Raw genomic sequence first — 27513 nt, forward strand, 5'->3', positions numbered from 1 at the left:
GAAATATGATTCATTCATAAAATATCTGATCTCAATCATGAAAATGTATTATTCAATGATTAGAGAATATATTTTTCTTGACGAATAAAGTATAATTGATTATTTTAAACAAGGATGACCAGATGAAAGTGACACATAACCTATCCACCTTTGGACTGTTGTATAAATTAGAATTGAAACAGTTTTGGGCTTATAAGCCTGTGGTACCTTACTGGAAGTACAGAGTGATACAGATTAACGGGAACTTTTAAAAACGTCATAAAACATTAGTGTGAAGGGCAAAAATGATTTTATTCAAACTAATGTAAAGTTGAAGACTTGCCAATTGAGAATATTTAATAACATCTATCACTTTTTGACAATTACTTCTTCAAGATGGCTTCCTTCCTGCACGAATACACTCTTGAAATCTGTGTTGACGATTCCTCATTGATCGCTGCAACATCTGCGTTCCTGGTTCCATGATATGTCCACCATCGATTTTCTGTTTGTGGAGCTATCTCAAATCAAACGTTTTCACAAATTGGCCAATAGCTGTGGTTGAATCATAACAGACATTCAAGATGAAATTAACAATATCCCAGCTGAAATGTTGCAGCAATCGTTCAGGAAGCTCAACACAGATTTCAAGAGTGTTTTCTTGCAGAAGGAAGCCATCTTGAAGAAGTAATTGTCAAAAAGTGATAGATGTTATTAATAATTCTCAAATGGCAAGTCTTGAACTTTACATTAGTTTGAATAAAATCATTTTTGCTCTTCCCACTTATGTTTTATGGCGTTTTTAATAGTTCCCGTTATTCTGAGCCACTCTGTATTTTTATTCTTAAAATTGAATAAATAAATGTAATCGTACATTAGATGAATAATGATGATTTGATTGATTGAATAAATAAATGAATATAAGCACGATAGGGAAGGATAGAGCTATCTGTTTTGTCTGATGACAGACAAGGATAGCAACACCAATATTAACCAGGTGCTGATTTTATTAGGTGGATCTCTGTATAGGACTTGGCTGTGGAGCAACTCTCTCCACCTGTATTATATACTGCTTATAGTTATAAATACTACTTATAGTATATACGTATTCTTGATAGTAATCCGATTGATACGCCATTTACAATCGCCTTTTGGCTTCGACTTTCTAGAGTAGATCCTGAATAATGCATTCTTCTAACGGAGGAAGGTTTGTTTTACTTGATAGCTACATCTATTTTGCACAGTCTTATATTTTATATGTATTTTATTCTATTTTTTTTTTCATTTAATTGGTAAAGTTTTGAGGAGGTTATATAGTTTCCTAATAAATACTCTGTAGTGATGTAGTGATTAAGAATATCTTTATATATTTGTAGCACTTAACAGAAAACACTTTATAGTTATATAATCCTATTATATTAAGCGAGAAATTTCTGTATTTATATATCTGGTTATTTATGTTTTACGGATCTCGAAAACGGCTCTAACGATTTTCACGAAATTTGGAACATAGTAGGTTTATGATATAAAGATTCGATCGCACTAGGTCTCATTCTTTGGAAAACTCGCTGAACGACATTAAAAGGATAATTCATCCTTGGAAAACAGATGATAATTTTGTCGTCTCTCGATAACAGAAGATGCGTGTGCCTGTGTGGGAGAGAGACAGACTTAATTCCAGCTGTGTAATCATAATCAATCAGCGAGAAATTCTATCTAGCTAGACAATTTAATTGATTTGATCAACATAATCTGATTTGTTGACATGACATGATAATCCTTCTTAACTAGAGTATATCATAATTTTCAAAGTTGATCATTATTTGACAATTTCAAGTGACTAGTGAGTGTTATTTTGTTATTCAATTTGGTTTGTATATAATCTAAATTATATTTTTTTTGTTTTAAAATGTTTGAACAGAAAATTGAACCTGAATTCAAGTGTATGGAACATAACCTACTTTTTGGACTATTTATAGTGTATAAATCAATTTTCGGGAAAGAAACAGTTTTGGGCTGTGCCTGTTAGTACTTCCCCAATCATTTTAAAGACACTTTTTTATGTATTTAAACACGACAAATATTCGTTCAAATACATAAAAAAGTGTGTTTATACAAAGCAGCTCGGAATGGATCAAGAAATCATCACATTTTAAAGAATTTTGTTCGGTTTATCAAGAGTCAATAAATAAATAATGAGCGAAGCTCGGTGTCCCGATATTAGCACTTAACAGAAAACACTTTACAGAATTATATAATACTAATTTAAACAGGAAACACAATACAGATAGAAGGAAAACACTTAGAAACTTACATTATTTTCCGGAAATTTCCGGTGATTTGGCCAACCTTTCTCAACCGTCTAGTTGAAGTCATTTCATATTAGTCGTTTCATATATTGATAGAAATAGAGCGGATTTCATTAACATGAGCATCAAAAAATATGTTGAAATGGTTTCAAATTTTAACATAAATTTCAAATTCTAACATTTATTTTAGCATTAGCTATTATTTTATTCTTCAATTCTATACATTTACAACGTTGTGTTCCAACTTTATCCATAAAGTTGGATACAATTTATTCATTTTTTTTATTTTATTCTCCATTGATTCATACAAGTACATTATAAAAATGATAGAGAAAAAATAAGGTAACCTTGTTCTATTCCTCTTCAAAATTCAGATAAGGTTACACATAATCCGAAATAGGTTGAGTCTTGTAGTTGCTCACTTCACAAAATAGATTTTGGAAAATTGATCATTGTAATGAAAAACCTCTGCATTCTAGGCTTTATTGATCAGTAATGAATTCATAACAGATTCAAAATTAGAATAAATAGTTCAACATCTGATAACAGAAACATAAGAAGAAAAACACTAGTCATATGATGATTCAATATCATCACATTCTTCCAGTCTTTAGGAATTCAATGAATAGTCTTTCAAATAAGAAGGCATTTTGCGCTCTCTATAAGATCTTCGCAGGGTGCCATCAGGAGGCTCTTCTTCATCACTGAGGGGGAATCCTGTATTTGTTTCATCTTGATTTTCATGATAATTTTCTTGATTGTTCTCAGGCTCTGCGTGATCACTAAGGCTTGATCCTGCATTTGTATCATCTTGATTTTTATCGTTATCTTCTTGAATGCTCTCTTCTCCTCGAGGGGCAAGGTTTTTCAATGATACAGTTGTCTCTCTTCCATCACTAAGCCGTACCTTGGCATATTGTGGGTTGATTTGAAGAATATCCACCTCCTCGACCAATGGATCGAATTTACTTCTTCGTATAGGTACTTTCATTAGGACTTTGTTTGAAGGGGCAAGCCAGGTTGGAAGTGCTATACCATTAGATGATTGTCTATAGTGTCGGAACATCCTATCATGTGGCGTCTCATTAGTAGCCGTGCACAATAGGGATCGAATAGAATGTAGAGAATCTGGGAGCACAGATTCCCAATCAGATACATCCAAATTTCTATGCTTCAATGTAAGAGACACTGTGCGCCAAATTGTACCATTTTCTCGTTCGATTTGGCCATTTCCTGGTGCGTTATAAGGTGATGACATGGAAGTGGCTACTCCTCGATTATGAAGGAATTCCTGCAGCTCTCTGGATTTGAAAGAGGTTCCATTGTCAGTATGTACATAAGAAGGTAAACCAAATGTGGTAAACAAGTTCACAAGGCACTGAATTACAGTTGATGAATTCATATTCGGACAAGGGTATGCAAACGGAAACCTAGAGTACTCATCAATTATTGTCAACAAATATTTGTTTTTAGTTTTTGATGGAAGAGGACCCTTGAAGTCCATGCTTAATCTTTCAAATGGATGTGTCGCCTTTATGAGAGTAGATTTCAATTTCTTGAAAAATTGAGGTTTTATGGCATTACATGTTTGACATGAAGAAGTCATTTTTCTGACATCCTCAACTGAATAGGGTAAATTATGAGTTCTTACCCAATGAATCATTCTGGTCACTCCAGGGTGACACAAGTCACAGTGTAGGGAGTGTAATTTATCGGTTTGAGTTGCATTACACACTCTGGAAAGTGCATCTGCTACTTGGTTGTCCTTTCCTGGTCTGTAAATTATTTCGTAATTGTAGCATGACATCTCCAATCGCCATCGTTGTATTTTTTCATTTTTTATTTTATTTTGATGAGTCATATCAAACATGAATGATACAGAGCGCTGGTCAGTGATAATTTTGAAGAATCTTCCAAGTAAGAAATGTCTCCACTTTTTAAGAGCACACACAATAGCAAAAGCCTCTTTTTCAATGGATGAATGTTTACGCTCACTATCATTCAGCTTCTGAGAAAAGAATGCTACTGGACGTCCACACTGTGATAGGACAGCTGAAATTGAAAAATCAGATGCATCTGTTTCAACCACAAAAGGTTCAAAGTCGTCAATTGTACTAACTACTGCCTTAGAAATCTCAGTTTTGAGTTGATTGAAGTCAGCTATAGCTTCAGAAGTCAAAGGAAAGGTCTTTGCTGTAAGAAGCCGTTTAGCTTTATCTGAATAATTGGATATCCATTTGGAATAGTGTGCAAACATTCCAATTGTTCGCTCAAGAGCCTTTCTATTATCTGGGGGTGGAAGATTGAGCAATGGTTTCAGACGTTCAGGGTCAGGAGAAATTGTCCCATTTTCAATTTTATAGCCAAGCAAGCTTATTGAAGTAAGTGAATATTTGCTTTTTTCTGTATTGATTGTAAAATTATATTTTTGTACTGCATCTAAGAATTTTTTGAGATTCAAATCATGTTCCTTCTGATTCTTACCACATATTGTCACATCATCCAGGTATGCATACGTTTTTTCAAGTTTTTCATTATTAATAACATTATCAATGACTCGCTGAAAAGTGGGTACACCATCTGTCAGACCAAAAGCAAGCCTTCGAAATTGATACAAACGGCCACATGCCTCAAATGCAGTGAAAGGTCGATCTTTTTCTCGTAGGGGTACCTGGTGGTAAGCGCTTTTCAAGTCAATAGTGGTGAATACAGAGTTTTTTGAGACCTTAGAAACAATATCTTCAAGACTAGGGAGGGGATATGCGTCAAGATGTGTGTATCGGTTAATAGTTTGAGAATAGTCTATTACCATTCGCTTTTTGTGATTTTCGTTCTTCACTACAAATGCTTGAGCTCTCCAGGGAGACCTGCTTTCTTCAATAATTCCATCAGCTAGCAGTTTCTCAATTTTTTTCTCCATGAAACTAGTGTCTTCAAGAGAATGCTTTCGGGATTTAGTAATTATAGGTTTAATGTCTTTAGTTAAAAACTCAAAAAGTGGTGGAGGTTCTATCTTTGCTGGAGCCAGATAATTGATAGTCAATGGGGGTTTAGTTCCTCCAAATGAAACTCTAAGTTCAGAGTGTTGATTAAGTAAGTCATGTCCTACAATAACATTAGCACACAAATCAGGCAATACACTGAATTTTGTTTTGGGGTAATGTTGACCTGAAAATTCTAAATGAGCTACACAATAAAAGGAAATGTTCTTTCTTAGTGATGTTGAAGCCATGGACACTGCACCAGTTGTAGGGTACATTTCAAGTCCACATTTTTTAGCAAAACAGTGTGAAATAAATGTCTCAGAGCTTCCTGTATCTATCAAAGCAGAAGTAGGAATGTTGTTTACCTGAGCTTGTACTGTAGCATTTTCAAGAACAGTAGAGGCTGCAATAAGCGCCGAAGATGAAGAAGTTTTAGTAGATTTGCAGACATTTTTCCAATGACCTATTTTCTGGCATTTTTCGCATGAGTCATTTAGTGCAAGGCACTGCTGACGTGTTTTATGTCGCTGACGACCACAAAAATAACATTTTTAAAAACTTGAGCTTCCAGTTTTTACAGCTGACAAATTTGTTTCTTTACATGAATTTTCTGAAGAATTATTTGAAGTGTCATTAAGAGTTATTTCAGAAGAGTAAGAAGCTGATTGATTTCTGGCAGATTCCAAGGCACGTGCTTTTTCAATAGCTTCATCAAGAGTTAGCTTGTCAAACTCCAAAAGTCTCAGTCTTATCTGATGAGAGCTGAGGCCCCGGATAAATGAATCACGAATGTATGTTTTCCTATGAGTTTCAGAATCAGCATCTGCAAACCCACAATTCTTACTCAGTTGTTGTAAAGCTTGGTTATATTGGTCAATTGTCTCATCTGAAGACTGTTTTCTAGTTGCCAATTTATGTCTAGCGAATATTTCATTTATTGGTTTTACATATGCAGATTTTAGTGCGTCAATAGCCGAAGTATATGAATTTTTTCGGCAATTGTTTGATAAACAGAATGAGATAGAAAGTTGGTAAGCAACCGCAACTTACTTTCATCATCGATGTCTTCTTCGTCAAAAGATGCGATGAAATTCTCAAAAGTCTTTAGCCAGAAGTTCCATTCTTGTAGAGCTGTTGGAGAATTCGGATCACCATCAAACTTGTCTGGTTTCAAAAATTTGTCCATCGTAACGCGAATTTTCAGTTTTCGTTTCCAGAAAAGATTTGAAGATTATACATTTGTTGTTGAATAGAAATTGTGAAATAGAGAATAGAAATTGATTGACTCGTATTTGATAAGATGAATTGATTTGATGATTTTAGATTACTGATCAATAAATTGTAATGAAAAACCTCTGCATTCTAGGCTTTATTGATCAGTAATGAATTCATAACAGATTCAAAATTAGAATAAATAGTTCAACATCTGATAACAGAAACATAAGAAGAAAAACACTAGTCATATGATGATTCAATATCATCACAATCATATTCGATTGAAACTATTCAATGAAATAATCCATTATTCAATTTATTAATACTTGAAGATATTTTTTATCAATTTGGATTATTTTATTCTATAGTTTATATTTATTTCTTCTTGAATACTAAGATTATCTATCTGATTTATAAATTATGGAATGTATTCCACTCTGTTCAATTATTTGTAATTATAGTGGTTTTATGGTGAATAAATTTGGATTTGAGGCTTCAAGAAAATCTATTTTTGTTGTTGATTGAAAGAAAATTATCAAATATTTGCAGTTACACAATACTCATTTTCCAACCAATAAAAATTTGCAAAAATGCTGTTTTTATGAATAATTATTGTTACTAAGTGTCAACCAAAATTATTTATTTATTTATTAGAACAGTCACAAACACGATATTTGGAAAGAGAAACAGGCAATTGCCCAAAACTTCTTCATTTCCTTGATTTTGGCACATAAATAGTAAAAGTGAGGTTAAGTTTAAAATTTCTGTTTTACCAAAGGTTAACACTCAGAGAATTCGTATTCGAGATATGACTGATGAATTTTGAATTTTGAAGGGTTGATAAGAGCCTGAAATAACACTAAACAATCCGAAAGTTTCAATAATATTGAAATAAACTTAAAAATTTTGAGCAGAAAAATTAAAACTACTATCATTGCAACTATCAGCTGATTATATAATGGTTTCTTGATCCATTCTGAGCTGCGATGTACTAACAAACTTTTTTCTATGTATTTCACACGACATTGAGTCAAATATTTATGTAAATAATCAAAATCTTTTACTTACTGACTGTAATAGTACTTTCAACCGTCTCGCGATCATTTTCAACTGTCAAAATTATGTTTCTCTTCTATTTTCATTGTTGTCTCCAGATTTTGATTGTCCTAATCTATAACTCTAAATCTTATCACAAATCTCCTGAGGCTTTAAAGCAATGTGATATTTATTCAAATTTAGACTTCTATTAGTAACAAACTTTCTCATCTTTTGCTCACAAACCTGCTAAGACTTCAAAGCAATGGAATATTTATTTAAAATTTAGACGTCTATTAGTAACAACTTTTCTCACAACCTGTAAGACTTCAAAGCAATGGAATATTTATTTTTCCTCCACCTACTGTCTAAAGTACTTACTTTACTCCCTGAAACCTAATACTAAAGTGTCACTTTTTCGCTCTCTGTAGTAAAAAACAGAAAAACTCCCTAGGGAGTAAAAGTGACACCATTTAAATAACATGGGGAGCATTCTCTATTTTGAAACTTACATTGTAATAGGTTAGAAGGTCTAAGCTCAGATGAGAAAGCATAATAGAGGTGTCTGTCATTGAGTCAACTGAATTCAATACCACAACCAGAAATTTGATTAACTCATGAAATATGTGTTTGTATGATAATTATTATATTCTTAATGTTAGTAGATGATAGAAATTTATACAATTTTTAAAATATTTTATTCTATCCAAAATACCAGCCAACAAATATTTTTGATCTGCAATTCAAATCTGAACCGCGTGATCTGGAGTCAGCCATTTTTGGTAGCTTCTCAGCTGATATAATTGTTACAACTTTTGCCAATAGATAGCGCAATCGGCAGTGCCAATCAGACGACCGGTTTTTAGGTTTTAGATTTAGGTTATGTTGTTAGGAATCATTGTCACCAATACGTAAGTTATTAGAATGATTTTATTTGCAGTTTCTATAAAAAAATGTAGATGGAGGAAAAATGTTGTGTACATCACGAGCGAAAAATACTTTTTCTCCCTCAGGAAAATTGCTGCCCTCGGCTTCGCCTCGGGCTTCAAACTTTTTCCCACAGGAAGAAAAAGTCGTACTTTTCACTCTAGATATACAAATAACTATAAATTTAGAATTCTATTTGTTACAACCTTTCTCATCAAACCAAACTAATTTGTTTTACAATTTCTCAGAGCAAATTAGGGCTTCATTCACCACAATTCCACCAGAAATACGTTCTCCTCCACTGTGCAGTCGATTTAGTGTTAGTGTCACGACTATTCCCTTTCTTTCTTCAATTTCATCAAATGACGGCTTGTGTCACCATCGGCCTAGTTACGTAAATTCGCAAGATGGCTTCTAAATTTCCAGTGATGCTCTTCTGCACTCCAGAATTCTGCACTCTTCTTTCTCCTTCTCCTCAGCATCCTTCTTCTTCTTCTTCTCTTCCTCCTTCTTCTTCACCCCCTCCTCCTCAACTTCCTCCTTTCTCTAGCATCGTTGTTTCTATCTATAGTGAGGTCCACGTTATAATGGCAGTGTTTGATTAGCAATGGTATTGCTATCCTTGTCTATCATTCAACAAAGCGGATAGCGCTATCTCTTTCTCGCTTTGCTCTGTTGCCAGATCGTCTTTTAACAATGTAGAATTAATAATTAACAAAATATTTCATCTCAATTTATTATGAAATGATTGAAAAAGAAAGAAAGAAAGAAAGGAAGAAAGAAATATTTATTGCCAAAATCATTAAACAAACTTTACAAAAAATATAAAATATGTGAAAAATATAAAAATTTTCATATACAATACATTGCAAAAACTTAAAATTAAAATATTTTCCATTTAAAAATCGATTATAATATTATCATTGGCGTTACCAGCAAAACTAAGTAGTTTGAGCGATGGCAACGAGTAATCAGTCGGCTATAATTAGTGGCTTGAGATTCAGTCGAAAATAGAAAAAATATAATAAAGAAAAAAGAAACATATGGAATGTATGAAAAACTAGAAAAAAAAAATAAAATTTCAATCCGAAAAGAAGAAGTACTAAGAGTGAAATACTAAGAGACCAAAAACTAGAATGAATTCATAATAATTTGAAAACTCAAAAGAAAAAGAGATGATTCATGTAATTATTAATCTACAATTCACTGTACATATGTAATCTATTTAGTATAGTAACATAATGTAATTCATTTGTAGCATATATGCAATTCCTTTTGTAAGCAATGAGAGAATTAGAAAAACAAAACAATACAGTACACATGACACAAAAAATAAAACTTAAACTCAGAGAGAGAAAATTAATCTGGGAGTATAGCCCTACTAATAATAAATTCAGAGTAACTGAGGAAGACAGTATATGTACATCAAATTAAAATATAATTTATAAAAAATATAATTTATTGCTTAATAAAATATAATTGATTATTTTAAACGTGAATGAACAGTTAATATTACAACAATAAACTTGTATCAGCTACCGTCTATAGAAGGCATTGACAAAGCAGAGGATCGATAACGTTTTTCTCGCTATCCTTCTCCACTGCCACTAAAACGTGGACCTTACTATAGCATTCAGTATTGTTATAATGTATACAGGGTGATTCATAATTATGGTAAAATAATTCAATACGTGATAGTAGAGGTAAAAATAAGAAGAAAAGTTCCTATAAACATATATCCATAAACGCTTCATTAGCGAGCTATACAGGGTGAAAGATTTCGCCCAGAATTCAGTTCCTCTGGTGAAATACACCGATGCTGAATTGTTTGGGGACTAGTTTTTGAAAAGCTTATGCTGGATTCATATGGAAGAATATCTAAAAAACTGAATAAAACTAGTCTGGAAGCTGTAGTGTGAGTAGTTTTTGAGAAAAAAGTTAAAATATGCAAAAAATTCAAGTAGAAAAACACAGACTTCTACGTTTGATGCCCAATAACTTTCTTTAATGACCAGTAAACAAATAATTTTTCGCAATAAAAATTGTAGAGAATTTAATTCTGAAAAGAATTATGTAAGCTGTGTAAAATAAATTTGAATAAAAGTTGGATAAAAATGTATTCTTATGGATATGGATATATGTATATAAGAACTTTTTTCTTATTTTTACCTCTACTATCACTTATTAAATTATTTTACCATCATTATGAATCACCCTATATAATAGTATCTGTTTTGTCGAATGATATACAAAATATTATGTTAATGAATCATAATCCTACATTGATAGAGAAAATATTTTGTTAATCATAATTCTACATTGTTAAAAACCGTTCTGGCAGAGCTGAGGAGCTAGAAAAGGATAGCGCTATCTGCTTTGTCGAATGATAGACAAGGATAGCAACACCAATGTTGATCAGATACTGCCATTATAACGTGGACCTCACTATAGTTTTATTTTCTGGTCGAGTTGAGGCGCTGACAACTTCCTCCTCCTCCCAAGACACGTTTCCTTCTTTTTCAACTCGGCTTCATTTCAGGAGCAGTTTTTTGTTGATGCTTTTATACCTATTGTGTGTAACTCCTTCGGCTTTTAGTCGTTAGAGTATTGGAACTGAATAGTGGAACGTCAATCTTACACAATAATATTGTTCTCATTTGAATTTAGATTCCAATCTATTGAAAAATTCTTTCACAAATTTTCCAATCTGTATTATGAGTAATCATAGATTAAACAAATGTAGATTATTTATTCTATGAACAATCTAGATTGTTTATTCGATGGTATAATATTAAGCCACAAATATGACACATGGCGTCACGGCTATTATGGTTATAACTTATTTTTTACTTTCCTTGCCCTATTACCATAGGTAAGGAAAGTATTGCTTTCCGAAAAAATTAAGGTACCCCAATTTCTGAATTTCTATACGTTTCAAGGTCCCCTGAGTCCGAAAAAGTGGTTTTTGGGTATTGGTCTGAATGTATGTGCGTCTGTGTACACGATATCTCATCTCCCAATTAACGGAATGACTTGAAATTTGGAACTTAAGGTCCTTACAATATAAGGATCCGACACGAACAATTTCGATCAAATGCAATTCAAGATGGCGGCTAAAATGGCCAAAATGTTGTCAAAAACAGGGTTTTTCGTGATTTTCTCGGAAACGGCTCCAACGATTTTGATCAAATTCATACCTAAATTGTCATCGATAAGCTCTATCAATTGCCACAAGTCGCATATCTGTAAAAATTTCAGAAGCTCCGCCCCATCTTTGCAAAGTTGGATTTCAGATTCCCAATTATCAGGCTTCAGATACAATTTAAACAAAAAAATTCAAGTGGAGAAGATTGAGCATAAAAGCTCTACAATAATGTTGAGTAACATTTCCACCTAAAATCGAAATTTAGCTCGAAATTCGAGAAAATGTGATTATCCAATTGTAAACTGTCGGCAACTGTTGATTCTATTAAATCATTCACTATGAAGAGATATCAGACTTCGTATGTCTCCAGCGTTATTGTCCTGTCACCAGCTGGCTTAGATCTTTGTTTATAAGTAGACTGTGATGCGCGTTAACACTAGCGTCAGGTGATCAATTCTAATAACGGCAAGGGAAGTTGTGTGAGTGCGCCACACCAGATTTTTTTGAATGCACTGATTTCCACATAATTATAATACTATCATTTCCACTTTAATTCTTTGAACTTGGTGTTTAATAAAATACTGGATACTTCACAACTATTACTTCCATCTTAATATTTTATGAGTTCAAAAATTTTTCAGCTTTTAAAACTATTCATTATTGTCAGGATTAATCCACAATTAATAGCATTTATTTTAAATATCCTTACCATTGTTTGAATAAAAAGATTCCATTCTAAATTATTAGCTTAAGATTTAGAAACAGTTAAGTCTCTACTCCTAGTGGCGAACAAATGTTTCACTCATGCCAGTAGTTCTCCACCTCCAGCCGTATTTTACAGATAGATGATACAGATATTTAGAATAATAATTATTGTTTTTCTGATTGTCACATCTTTGTACTGTTTTTGTGTTTTGGTGAAATAAAATTGAAATTGAAAATTGAATAATTATAAATTTCCAATATTTTTATTATCTTAGAATGAGCTGTATTTGTAGTGCATGTAAATATTTTTGTAATATTTTTGAAATTTATAAAAAGGATCTCTCTATTCTCAAGTTTTATAGTATTACTGTTTTAATTATTATGACATTAGATTAACAGATTAATGGATTCGAACTTTTCATTTTTTTCTCACTTGTACCACAGATAGGCATGAATTCAAGATTCAAGATTCAAGATTCGTTTTATTAACCATCAGGCTACAATTATAGCATTAGGCCAGTCATAATACATACTTTTAAAAAGTAGGCTACACACAATTGAACAGAAAATAGATACAAATTGAACAGATAAAGCATATCTACATTACATAAAATACATTCAATTCAGGTATTCAGGTATTCCTCAAGTGAGTAAAAGGCATTATTTTTCAGATAACAATTATACATTTTATACAATTTTCTTAAATTTGTTTGGAGGCAGATTCCTGGTTGTTTGAGGCAGTTTATTATACAATATACATTGTTGGAAAGTATGGCTTCTCATAGTTTTAGTGAGTCTTATTTGTGGTGCTACAATGTTCCTACTGTTCCTGGTATTATATGCATGGTAATCTTCATGAATGGAAAATTTTTCTGAGTTTTTCTTGACGTGAATTAAATTGGGATAAATGAAGAGAGATGGAAGGGTTAGTATACCCAAATTAGGGAAATGTGGCCTGCATGAATCTCGCTATGTTAGTCCTAGGATAGCTCTAAGAGCCTTTTTTTGCCATAAGAACACTGGTTTAGCATGAACGGAATTACCCCATAGACGCACACCATAACTCAGATGTGAGTGGAAAAGCCCAAAATAGGTCAATATGAGGGTATCCAAATCCACGCAGCCTCTCAGTTTTCTCAATAAATAGACTATTCGAGATAATTTTTTTGAAAGATGCTCAATATGTGTGTCCCAGAATTACTTGGTCGAAATTTCGCTGTAATATAGAAATGAATTATTTCCAATATTTTTATTATCTTAGGAAGAGCTGTAACTTATTGCATGTAAATATTTTTGAATATTATAAAAAGGATCTCTCTATTCTCAAGCTCTATAGTATCATAACATTATAGTAACTATTCGGCTGGCCCACATGTAGAAGAGTTACTATTCAATTTCAATATGCTATGACATTTAGCTGACCGCTTGGAGAAGTTACTCCAATAAATTCATGATATTTAATCGCTTATGTGGGTGATACCCACATAAAAGGCTACTCTACTGTGTATTATTGACAAACTTAGACAAAATCGAATTACAATCTTTCAGCAATAGAAACTCACTTATTGTGGAGGAAAAATTACATTCAATAGGTTCTGTGAATTAGTAACTTGTCTGTAGTATTTATTTAATGGGAAACAGAGTTCATATGTCGTAGTAGATATTTCATTAACAACTTATAAGAAATATTTATTATTTTATTTACAGCAAATAGTTACTGTTCAATTTCTTATCACATATTGTGGTATTGTAAATGACATTCAATAGGTTTTGTGGATTAGTAACTTGTCTGTAGTATTTCTTTGATTGGGAACAGAGTTCATATGTTGAGTTGGATATTTTAGCTGGACAGTTAGAGCACTTTCTCCATTGAAAGCAGGATGTGGGCGAGCGCCTTAGCCAATCCAGGCCAATGTCGGCTCAGACGTTCGCTTGTGGCCTTGAAGACACTTCTGGCCTGGCTGCTATAGTGAGGTCCACGATTGACATTGGTGTTGCTATCCTTGTCTATCATTCGACAAAGCCGTTAGCGATATCCTTTTCTAGCTCCGCGAAGTTGCCCAGATGGCTCCTCAACCATGTAGAAATATCATTAACTAACAAAATATTTAATCTTGATTGCAAAAATCAATATTGATCAGTGAAAGATATATTTTTTGACTAACAAAACATAATTGATCATTTTAAACCAGGGTGAACAGTAGATATTACCAGAGACAAGCAATAATCTTATGCTTATCCTTCATCTATGTTTTATGATATTACATAAAATATATGATATATTACATGAAATATTCAATCTAAATTATGAAGATTAATTAGTTCATCCAAACAAGAATGAACAGTTGATATTACATCAGATATACCGGTATCAGTCATCCTCTATAGAATGCAGTGTTAAGGCTGTGCAAAGGCTAAGAATAAACTTTCTACTCGTGATATTCAAAATTCAAATTCAAATTCTTTATTCAAAAAAAAAAACAAAATTAATTAAAAATAATTAATTAAGATATTTTTCAAAGCTTTTCGATTTGTATAACATCAAGCTATCAAAATGACATTCTTTTTAATTAAGTGTTGAGAGAGAGTGTTATGAATATTTTACTGACAGACTGTATAAGTTTATTTTACTTCCGATGACTGTATGGTCCGATAGCAGAAGAATTAAGGCTGTGCAAAGGCTAAAAATAAACTTTCTACTTGTGATATTTTTCATAGTTTTTCGATTTGTATATCATCAAGCTATCAAAATGAAAGAGTTTTCACAGGAAAACATTTTTTTCTGATCATTACTTTTTGAGATATAAGCGCCTAAAGTTTAAATTTTTGGGACAGAACATTTCAAATTCGGTAAGAGATAAATCCATGATATTTAGCAGGATAGATTCATCATGGTATTGTTGATCTAGTAAAACCAAAATTTACTGAAAATATTAATTTTTAAGATAGTTATTCAATTTACTAAAGATAACCAAAAATAACTTTTAGTTGAGTTATTTTTGGTAAATTGAATAACTTTTTCAAAAATGGGTATTTTCAGAAAATTTTGGGTTTACTAGATCAACAATAACATGAAGAATCTATCCTTCTAAATCTCATGGATTTATCTCTTACCGAACTTGAAATGTTCTGTCTCAAAAATTTAAACTTTAGGCGCTCATATCTCAAAAAGTAATGATCAGAAAAAAATGTTTCCTGCGAAAAATGTTTCATTTTGATAGCTTGATGATATACAAATCGAAAAACTTTGAAAAATATCACGAGTAGAAAGTTTATTTTTAGCCTATGCACAGCCTTAAGGCAAAGAATCGGCAACGCTGTTTCTCCTATCTTTCTCCACTGCCATTATAACGTGGACCTCACTATATAATATCTGTTTCAACTAGGACTGCATCAAATGTAACTAATTTCCGTCAAATAACCGTGTGGTAATCACTATCGTCAACCTTCATGGTTTCATGGTTTGGGTCTCTAATATCATTAAATTTGTTTTGTTCTGTCAATTTTCTAATTTGCGCGGATGGGAGTTGAATAAGTCTCTTCAATGAATCAAATATCAAATAGCTTGTAGCTTGAATCAGAAAAAGATTATTCATGTAAGAGGATGAAATATATATGATTTATAATTTTTTTTTCATTGATCAGTTTGGCGATCTCTAGAGTATGAAATGTATAAGAAATTTAGAAATGTATAAGAATTGTGCAATAAATTTATACATTTCTTGATTGAACAGTGTTGGTAAACTTCAACGATATTAGCTATTGAAACTTGGCACAGTCCAGAGCTCCTAAACATACCACAGTATCGTCTTTGGTTTTGGTGTACTCTCTATTAAAATAGGTAGGATTCAGAAGTACGTAATAAAAGCTGCTCTTATAAACCTGAGATGTTATCCCTGTCATGTATTCAATGAAAAATTATGTACCAATAATTTCTAACACGTGACTCTCACACTTGTAAATTACTAACTACTTTTTTCTAAATGTTGTTCATGTTTTAGATGAGAATATTAAGTTATGATCACCTAACACATATTATTATAGTGGGGTATCATAATTAGGATTAAATTTATTATTAGCAGTCTCTTGAATTTTATTTGTGCAGTGTAGTATAATTATGTATTTGTAAATAAAATCTGGATGCAAATAATTGGCATTTAGAGAATCAAATTTTGAAATATCCCAGCTCTTACAGTATAAAAATTGAATAGTTACCTCATACTGTACTCTATAAAAATTGAATAGGCACCTCATACTGTACTCTATAATAATTGAATAGGTACCTCATACTGTACTCTATAAAAATTGAATAGGTACCTCATACTGTACTCTATAATAATTGAAAATAATCATGTTTCATGTACTATCATTTAATACTTGGATAAATAAGTTGCCTTTTAATGTTGTTTCATTAGTTGTAGTATAATATCATGCTATGCGTATTTGAAGTAGGTCTTAAGCTGTATTTAGTTGTTGGTGTCTGATAAACTGGTTCTATTTTTAATAAATATTCAATTAAAATGTCAAGATCTAACTGTCAAAACATTGACTTCATCAAAATACAAGGTTTATTTTAAAAAATTTGGTTTCTTTAAAATAGATTTGATAATTAATTTCTGCGTAATAAACAGTTTTTACAAATGGGAATTATATGTTTTATTATAACAGATTAATATGTTTATCTTAAACAGATTATATATTATAACAGATTAATCTTATTTATAACAAAAATTAATTCTTGTTTGTTTTAATGTGGTTTATCTTGAGATTGAACCTCCAGCTGATTCAATTCAGTTTGAGCTCTTACTCTGCAAAAGGCCTCCATTGTCATTAAATTTGTAGAAATCAATTTAAAATTTTCATTCTATAAGAATATTGAAAATATTGAAGATTTTTCACTTTATTACTTCAAAAAACTTCAAAAACTTTATTGTTTCTTCCAAAACCAATACATTCAAAAATTTCACTTGAACAGCAAAAATACAAGAAACCAATCACCTGCAAGGAAAATCCTGTGCGCAGGTGAGAGTTGCCAAGATTACATTAACAAAAAATAATAAGAAATTCAATATCATAGTATTAAATGAAAGAGATGAAGAAGTGAGAAAAAGGAGAAAGAAAAAGAAAGAGAAGTAAGAGTGCCAGCAAAACATACCTTGATAGAGAAAGATAATAATATGATTCAATCAAAAATTTTATCCTCTATTCTAGTGGTTATTATCCATTCAATAGATCTTCTTTTGAACAATTTATCGGATCTTGAACTTGAATTTAGATGAATTTTTCATTGAACTGACGTTGATCTATTTTCAGGTAAATTTCAGGTTTTAATTTTTGTTGATATTTCTTCCAGTTTCCTTGCATCCAGCACATTCATCTGAAAACTCCAAGGAATTGTCGACTTTGTGTTTGAAATTGACCTTGTTGAATTTGAATTTTTGTTTTATTTCAGGTGTGACACCCCCACGCAGCAGACGCCACCTGATAAAAGGCGCCGGAGGCGGTGAGGCGTCGACAGACGAGGAGTCCAGCTGGCTGGTGGAGTCGGGTACCGACGACTACCGCCTTGTCTTCATTAGTAGTTCCGACTCGTCGTCACGAGAGGATTTGCCGTCGGACGACGATGACTGCGCCTGGGATTACTACCTGGAGACAGGGCCCAACTCGGGCGCATGCGCAATTATTACTCCACGCGCCGACCTGGAGGGGGGGCTCAACTCAGTCATTACTCCACGCGCTGACCTGGAGGCGGGGCCTAACGCGGGCGCATGCGCAGTCATCGCTCCTCGCGCAACTGAAACTTTGGGAGCAGCCAGTCGTCGGCCGACCGTCGCCGCGAGAGGAGACATCAGTGTGATACCGATCCCCGTTCCGGTTCCTGTTCCGGTTCCCGTGCTAGTGCCCGTGCCCTGGCATCCCGAGTTTACGATTCGCGTACAGCATTGTTTGGCTCCCGTCTGGCGCGAACTGCTTTTGCGTCATGGCGGCGGGAGTGGTGCCATGACCCCCCAAGGCGCCGACATGCCCGCTGGAGACGACAGCCAACAAAACAACACCGCTTCTGATGATGTAGTTCTCAAACTTTACAAACCGCTCGAAGAGAAATCCGTTGATCCAGTCCTACCACCTGAACCTTCATCAACGGACAACTCATCCTCCGACGAAGAACAAACTGCCACTAAACGCGTGTACCGGTTCAACGATCAAACCGTGGTTGACGGTGTTAGTGCTTCTTCATCCTCCGACTACTCAGACTCTTCAGCATCCACCAGCTCTGAACAAAGCACACGCCCAACTAAACGTACTAGGAGAACCTATGTTGTCAATCATTCCAACAATGTAGAGTGTGATATACCAGGTTTAGAAAGGAATTATGAAGAGGATGATACAGATTGTGCTTCAGATACCGGTGTTACACTTATTAAACATACTAGTGTTTCGTCAGATAGTGGTGTTACACTCGTCAAAAATACTGGGGTCACGTCAGATACTGGTGTTACACTTATTAAACATACTAGTGTCTCGTCAGATACACTCGAAAAACTTACTAGTGTCTCATCAGATACCGGTGTTACACTCATTAAACACACAGGGGTCGACGAAATGTGCAACAAAGAGGATGTTGTAGGTGTTGACAGTGGATATCGTCCTAGAAATGTGCATCTTTCGGATATATTTGATAGTGTCAAAAATGATGTGATAGTGAAACGTGATGTGGTGGGGGAGTCGGGGTCAACAGTTAGTGTAAATGTGAACGATGTGGCTAGTGTAAATGTGAACGAAGTTGCAAAGAGAAACGAAGTGGATAGTGTGTCATCAGCGCGCGACCTTGAACCTGTATCCGCCTGCCAAGAACCGCAGTCGGCTGCATTCGAATGTGATTCCCTTTCACGTGATGCTGTTCTCTCGCAACCGGTTCCACGGCAACCGGAAGTCTCCAGCGCTGATTCGCTCGGCGCTGATAACAACATGATCGACTCCTTGGATCCGCCGCGACATTATCATAACGACGAGCGAAGCCTGGACGTTCAGGATAGTTTGGATGTTGTTGAAAAGTGTGAAGCAGTTAACGAGAATGTGCGAAGGTGTGACAGCGACATTAACGAGAATGTACGGAGGTGTGACAGCGACAGTAACGAGAATGCTCGAAGGTGTGACAGCGACAATGAAGGTGGTGCAAATGTCGGAACTCGTAGCAGCAGTGCTTCCGACGAGTTCTCAGGTACCGAGTCGATGGAACTGAATGGAACCGACAAGCTGGAACGGATTGTAAATGATAACCAACGACCTGAAACTGGTCGATACACAAGTTTGGTTATGATAACCCAGGATCGGCCGGCTACTATTGTGCAGGATTGTGAGAGTTTGGTGAATGATGAGGTTGATACCTCGGAACAGGTTAGAGTTGTGTTGGGTGGTGATACACTGAGTTGTCTCGAGGAGGGGTTAGCTGATGATGATTCCTGGGTGGAGGAGTTGGATAGGGAGGAGTCAGTTGCTGCCACGACAACTGAGGACTCGTCTGAGGGCGAAGATGCTGGGTTTGCCGACCGGGAAGAGGAGTTGAGAGGATATAATCGGACTGCTATCGATTTTACGTTGCATACTATTGTGGAGGAGAGTTGCGAAGAAAGCGAAGCTGAATCCGAGAAACGACCAACTAGACCACTGGAGAGGTATTTCTTCTACGGGCTAGGTGATGGGGATGACCCTCCCAACGATGCCGACACTATCTCGGAGACAAGCTCTGTACACAGTGAGACCCTGGATAGTGAGAGTGTGGAGCCTGAAGGTGAGGATGGGGTTGAAGACGCGGTGGAGACGGCTTGCTCGAGGTTGGAGAAGTATTTCCTGTCGGGTTTCATGGGGTTCAGTAGGAGAGACTCGGACGGAAGTGTGGGGAGCGACAGTGAAGGTCGTCCCAGTCCTGAACAACGCAGGAAGAGGTTGGTGCGAGCGAGAGGTGCTGGTCGGTCTCACTCGTCCTCACTCGACAATCTGTTGGCCGAGGCTGAGCAGCTGCCAGCCGAGAGTCAGGTGGTGTCCGGGGAGGGATCATCCGATGAGGAAGAGGAGAGTTTGTTTGAGAAGAATGATGGACAGTTTGACACCGTGAAGAGGACTAAGAAGAAGAAGAGGAGTGTGTCGTCGGCGCCCGAGGTTCATCTGCTCGAGGTTCCCGATGGGGAGGTGAATGAGGATGGACGTGAGGAGGAAGCTGACAAGAATGGGGAGGTCGCTGTGGCGGAGTTGGCTTCTAGTCGAGGGAAGCAACACAGTAGAGATAGTGGTTTCATGGGGAGTTGTGATGACTTACTGAAAGAACCACCCACCGTAGTGACGTCACTAGTTGAGGAAAAAGATGTTGTCGATAAAGGTGAAGATGATGATAAACCGTCTACATCTACGTCGTCAACTGCTAGTGCACCACCTGTGAGAGAGAGAGAAGCTCCTCCCAACATCCCAGCTGAGAGTTTGGTAAGGAAAGATAGTTTCAATAATTGGAGTAGTGATGAGGAAACTAATCTGATGATGTCGAAAATGCGCGCGTTTTTTAAAACAATGGTTGGAAATCAGCCGAAGGCACCTCCCGCGTCCCCAGGGCCGCAACCCCGCACCCGTAGTAAACCTCCGCAACTGGTGTATTTCGAATCTGAGTTGACACGACTTATGAAGACGGTTCCCGGACTCCGTGACGACCAGGTCAGGGAGATCGTCGAGTATCTAAGTAGTGAAGATACATGGAGTGACTCATACGACTCGTCAGACTACACCAGCTCCGACCTGGAGGGCGCCGGTCGCAAGAGTGTGTTGCAACAGCAGATTTCGGCCAGTTGTCGGCAGATTATCGACAATTTTACGCCGACATCGGTCAATTCTCGGCCGATTATCGATACCTTCACGCCGACACCGACGCCGGAGGCTAGGCCAGACGAGGCGGCCGTCGTTTATCAGCGACTGGTGGCGTCGCTAGGGCGTCTCGACGCCAATGATAGCCAGCATACGTCTTCGCCGCCGCTCATCGCCAAGGTGATGCAGCATATTGGCAGTCGGCTGGTCGCTCTCATGCATGAGGTCAGTACTAAATTTTCACCCTACATTTTACAAAAAGAATAGAATTTATAGAATCTTAACCCAATTTTTCATAGAATATTATAACTAAAAAAATCTGATATAAGCCAGTTGTAACCGTTATACATATAAACATATCATGTAAATCGTAACACAATTCGCCATTTAAAAATATAAACTGAGCCATCTACTGCTGAAGAAGATAAAATATTTGTTTAATGGAAAATAATAATTCATTTTGAGAGAAGGACACTTGAAAATGGCTGAAATTAGTGCTGAAGCTGGTAGTGTTTATGTGAAAAAAGGGTACTAGCCATTTCTATAATAATTAAAAAAAAATATAATTCATAAAATTACAAGAACATTACATAATTTAGCATGGCCCAGTAGTGTGTAACGTGTCGTAGCAAGTTATACATAGTCTCTACATACAACAGAAGATCAAGTTCAAAAACTTGACGCTAATTTTCTGTAATTGTTGAAGCATTAACCACAATATATTATTATTTATTTTAGGAATTTTGTTATCAATTCGGATCATAATCTTACAAAATTAATACTTAATCTTTACAAAATTAATGTATTTAATCAAAATACAAAATTAATAGTTTCAAGTGTTTGTGTTTTGTTTCAATGTGGAAATTAGTGAAGAATTGGAAAGTCGCACATAACCTTTATTTGGACAATTTATTTTATGAAATTGGGATGGAAAGATGTTTTGGACTGTAGTCTGTTTCTTTGTTCTTAAGTTGATTGTGTAAATGATAAATAAAAAATGAATATTTCATTAGGCACTGTAAAAATAAAAATTTTCATAGAAAGATATTCTGCAGAATAAGAATTAACACTAGCCTATCCTTACATTTTTACACAGATCTTCCATTAGATACTGCGAAAATAATTATTATAAATGGATAATATAAATTTTTTAGAGAAGTATACTGCAGAATAAATTAACAGGATTCTTACATTTTAGACAGTACTTATATTTTCAGTCTTTCATTACTAAACAAATTATAATATAACAATCAATTAATCTCTTTACTCAAGACATACAATGCTATTTTGTACATGAATCAATTTTTGTACATCACATTTAATTAAATTTAATTAACAGCTGTTATATAGCTATGTTGAATGTGATATTTTCGTGCTCAAAATTTAAGTGTTTTTATTCTTTAATTACAGCTGTTATATAGCTATGGTGAATGTGATATTTTCGTGCTCAAAATTTAAGTGTTTTTATTCTTTAATTACAGCTGTTATATAGCTATGGTGAATGTGATATTTTCGTGCTCAAAATTTAAGTGTTTTTATTCTTTAATTACAGCTGTTATATAGCTATGGTGAATGTGATATTTTCGTGCTCAAAATTTAAGTGTTTTTATTCTTTATTTTGTGAATTTATAGTTTGATTCATGTTTTTAAGAAACTTTTATTTTTAATCCATCCAAATTTAAAATTGTTTGTTTTATTCTAGTTTATATTTTAGATTGTGATTTGGTGTAGAAATTTGAATGGACATAACCTATAATATTTGGACAATTTAAAACTAAATTAGGAAATTGAAGAAGTTTTAGGCAATAGCCTGTTTTTTCTTTTCCGATTCTTGTATTTTTTTGCTAATCTTATAAATAAATAAATAAATAAATAACAACTATAGTTTGGAGAAAATGTAACAAAGAAAATAGCACAAGGAACAGTTCAGGTATCCTTATGAATAAATAATATAACATTTTTTATTGAAAAATAGGCTTTACTATAAATTAACGCTATCCTCACATTTTACTTAGAGCTTATATAATTATCATTCATTACTGCAGAATAAATTAACATTATCCCAGCTAGTTACAGCAAAGAAATTGAAGATCAATTAAATAGTGAACATGACGTTCGTCATATCGTATCAGTAGACAGATTACCTTGCTAGATATGACTAATATTTTCAAATATTCACCTACTGAATGCTTGAATGCAGTATGCTAATTTTTAAAAATTATATCAGTTGACAGATACCCCGCTAGGTATTTTAAATGTTCAACCATTAATTGCTTGAACTGAACGCAATATGCTAATTATTTTTATGCAAAATGCATTATGCAATAAATGGCATATATTATGGTGTTTATAGTTGGAAGAAGTATGGGAGTTATTAATAGTGTTGGTTGATCTCACTCTTTTATTTTATTTTATTTACTCACACAAAATAACTCATTGAAATTATCTTGGGCGAGGAAAACAGGTGAACCCTAACATATCTGTTCAAAATAAGCTTGAGCATAGAGAAACATTAGCATAAGTAGATATCCCATGGTATATGGCGTTCATGTAGCAACTTTTACTGTTATCTCAAGCCGATAGTTCATGTAATTCTTTTCCGTGAAGCTGTGTGACACTGGTAGTCTCTCATATTGTGCCGTTCATACACTCTCACCCCAACAAAACAGTAAAAATAGACAATAATCAACAGTAATCGGCTTGAGATAACAGTAAAAGTTGCGACATAAATGCCCTATACCATGGGATATCTACTTACGCTATTGTTTCTCTATGGCTTGAGGCACTCACTTATCACTAGCGTACATCATAAATCATATTAAGACTGAATTATTCCAAACCGTTTCAATTAATTACTGTAGGTATTTATTTATTTATTTACTCATACTTTCAACTATGGAATGAATGAGTCGTTAAGATTAAAAATAAACAGATGGATGAATAAATTATTTTATAAATCTATTATTTTATAGCAAATAAATGAATTTGAATGGACTGTGTCAATTGGTATAAAAACTGATTGATTGATTGATTTATTTGTTACATGCTAGGTCTTGAAAAACCTATTGCATTTATACATTACAATAATATTATACAATCCGAAATTGAAAAATAATAATAAATTGAAAGTAGTATTCCAAATATATACAGAAGAAGAAAAATGATAAGTTAACTCAGTTAAAGGTAATTGAAAAATATAAAACTAAGACAAAAAAACTATAACCTCATTACAATTGAAAAATATTACGATATGATGAAGAAGGAAGAACATTATTGTAACTAATTAATGAAGAATAATGATTATTAAAAAAAAAGTGAAAGAAAGTTATAATGAAAGAAGAAACAGATGATGAAGGAGAGTACTAGAATTTAGAAAGATAATTATTATATAAGATTGATAAGATCTCATAATCAAACTATTATTGGTATACACACACACACACACCACACACACACACACCACACACACACACACACACACACACACACACACACACACACACACACACACACACACACACACACACACACACACACACATATATATATATATATTATATATATATATATATATATATTAAAAATGAACTACAAATAGAGCACAATTACTTTTCAGAGCTTACTAATGACAGCTTAGCTTAGATATTTAAAAGTAAGTTGGTCCGTTATTTATTTCATAATTAATGTAATAGGCCTACTCTGTCTAGAAATCATGATTAGACACGTTTCACATAGTTGCTTATGAAGACATGTCTAATTGCAATGACCAATCAGTGTGTGTTGCGTCATAAACAACTATGTAAAGTATTGTGACTAAATGTGTCTGATCATGTCTTGTTTTGTCCTGACTGGTGTGCGCCCAGTCTAGAGGTAGCACGTTTTTGAAGACGTGTCTAATTGCAATGACTAATCAGTGTGAGTTGCGTCATAAGCAACTATGTGAAGTATTGTGACTAAATGTGTCTGATCATGTCTTGTTTTGTCCTGACTGGTGTGCGCCCAGTCTAGAGGTAGCATGTTTTTGACTGAAACATTTGTACGCATGTTTCCTGATTTAGTTGAATTACCCAACGTGAATGTTCACTGTTCACGGAGCGTGAAAGGTCGTCTATTATCCAAGCGTATTATATACATTATTATCAGCACAATGAAACGGAATTCGCAACAATAGGACAATCACTGTGTTATTCAATCTGTGCTCGCCCAAATGGACACATTCCTATAGTTTTACCATTTATTACCTTTTGAATGTCATATAGGCCTACACAGTAGGTAGAACAATAAAGCCTATTCAACAGTTTATGCAAGTGAACTTGGCTGTTCCCAATTTCAGCTGTATTTGAAAATCAAACCATTCAATTTATTCATTTTAGTACAAAGATAATTTTTATTAAATCAGATAGGAAGTTTTACTCTAATGAATTAGCCTAACTTTGAAATTGCGTTATGAAACTAGAATGGAGTTTAGTATGGAGAAGAAATTAATGTCAAAAAATTATCCCTTACCAGAAGGGCTGATGATGTGAAAGAAAGGTGGAGAGAAAGTATGATTATATGGTGTACAAGTACGGTAGTTTCCACTACAGGAAATAATAATAATTTCTCTGGATTGGATTACACTTCCAGAGGAGTTTATTCATGATTACATTAAATTATATATTTTCAATATAACATTTACAATTCAAAGTTTTGAAAATGATACATCACTATATAAAAAAAATCTGGTGTGGTACACTCACACAACTTTCCTTGCTCATTGATCTATAAGCCTCATTCTTAAAAGAGGATAATTTCGGGGAAGAACATTATTGTAACTAATTAATGAAGAATAATGATTATTAAAAAAAAAGTGAAAGAAAGTTATAATGAAAGAAGAAACAGATGATGAAGGAGAGATAGTACTAGAATTTAGAAAGATAATTATTATATAAGATTGATAAGATCTCATAATCAAACTATTATTGGTATACACACACACACACACACACACACACACACACACACACACAACACACACACACACACACACACACACACACACACACCACACACACACACACACACACACATATATATATATATATATATATATATATATATATATTAAAAATGAACTACAAATAGAGCACAATTACTTTTCAGAGCTTACTAATGACAGCTTAGCTTAGATATTTAAAAGTAAGTTGGTCCGTTATTTATTTCATAATTAATGTAATAGGCCTACTCTGTCTAGAAATCATGATTAGACACGTTTCACATAGTTGCTTATGAAGACATGTCTAATTGCAATGACCAATCAGTGTGTGTTGCGTCATAAACAACTATGTAAAGTATTGTGACTAAATGTGTCTGATCATGTCTTGTTTTGTCCTGACTGGTGTGCGCCCAGTCTAGAGGTAGCACGTTTTTGAAGACGTGTCTAATTGCAATGACTAATCAGTGTGAGTTGCGTCATAAGCAACTATGTGAAGTATTGTGACTAAATGTGTCTGATCATGTCTTGTTTTGTCCTGACTGGTGTGCGCCCAGTCTAGAGGTAGCATGTTTTTGACTGAAACATTTGTACGCATGTTTCCTGATTTAGTTGAATTACCCAACGTGAATGTTCACTGTTCACGGAGCGTGAAAGGTCGTCTATTATCCAAGCGTATTATATACATTATTATCAGCACAATGAAACGGAATTCGCAACAATAGGACAATCACTGTGTTATTCAATCTGTGCTCGCCCAAATGGACACATTCCTATAGTTTTACCATTTATTACCTTTTGAATGTCATATAGGCCTACACAGTAGGTAGAACAATAAAGCCTATTCAACAGTTTATGCAAGTGAACTTGGCTGTTCCCAATTTCAGCTGTATTTGAAAATCAAACCATTCAATTTATTCATTTTAGTACAAAGATAATTTTTATTAAATCAGATAGGAAGTTTTACTCTAATGAATTAGCCTAACTTTGAAATTGCGTTATGAAACTAGAATGGAGTTTAGTATGGAGAAGAAATTAATGTCAAAAAATTATCCCTTACCAGAAGGGCTGATGATGTGAAAGAAAGGTGGAGAGAAAGTATGATTATATGGTGTACAAGTACGGTAGTTTCCACTACAGGAAATAATAATAATTTCTCTGGATTGGATTACACTTCCAGAGGAGTTTATTCATGATTACATTAAATTATATATTTTCAATATAACATTTACAATTCAAAGTTTTGAAAATGATACATCACTATATAAAAAAAATCTGGTGTGGTACACTCACACAACTTTCCTTGCTCATTGATCTATAAGCCTCATTCTTAAAAGAGGATAATTTCGGGGAATAACATTATGCCGATTGGCGGCTAAATAATTAAAACTT

The 27513-nt window shown here is 34.2% G+C and overlaps 1 protein-coding gene across 7 annotated transcripts in view; it reads left to right on the forward strand.

Moving 5' to 3' along the window:
* Nucleotides 1-27513, forward strand: part of LOC111055235 — a 208343-nt gene that overhangs the window by 91881 nt on the left and 88949 nt on the right. For 6 of the 7 annotated variants that reach the window (XM_039420337.1, XM_039420336.1, XM_039420341.1 and 3 more), the window contains exons 8-9: nucleotides 17752-18744; nucleotides 18787-21374. In XM_039420337.1, coding sequence (XP_039276271.1) covers nucleotides 17752-18744; nucleotides 18787-21374 — 3581 coding nt within the window. Of the gene's footprint in view, nucleotides 1-17751; nucleotides 21375-27513 lie in introns of all 7 variants that reach the window. The other variant, XM_039420343.1, reaches the window with a different exon arrangement.

This window comes from Nilaparvata lugens, chromosome 2 (genome assembly GCF_014356525.2).
Source record: "Nilaparvata lugens isolate BPH chromosome 2, ASM1435652v1, whole genome shotgun sequence".
NCBI classification, from domain to species: Eukaryota; Metazoa; Arthropoda; class Insecta; order Hemiptera; family Delphacidae; genus Nilaparvata; species Nilaparvata lugens.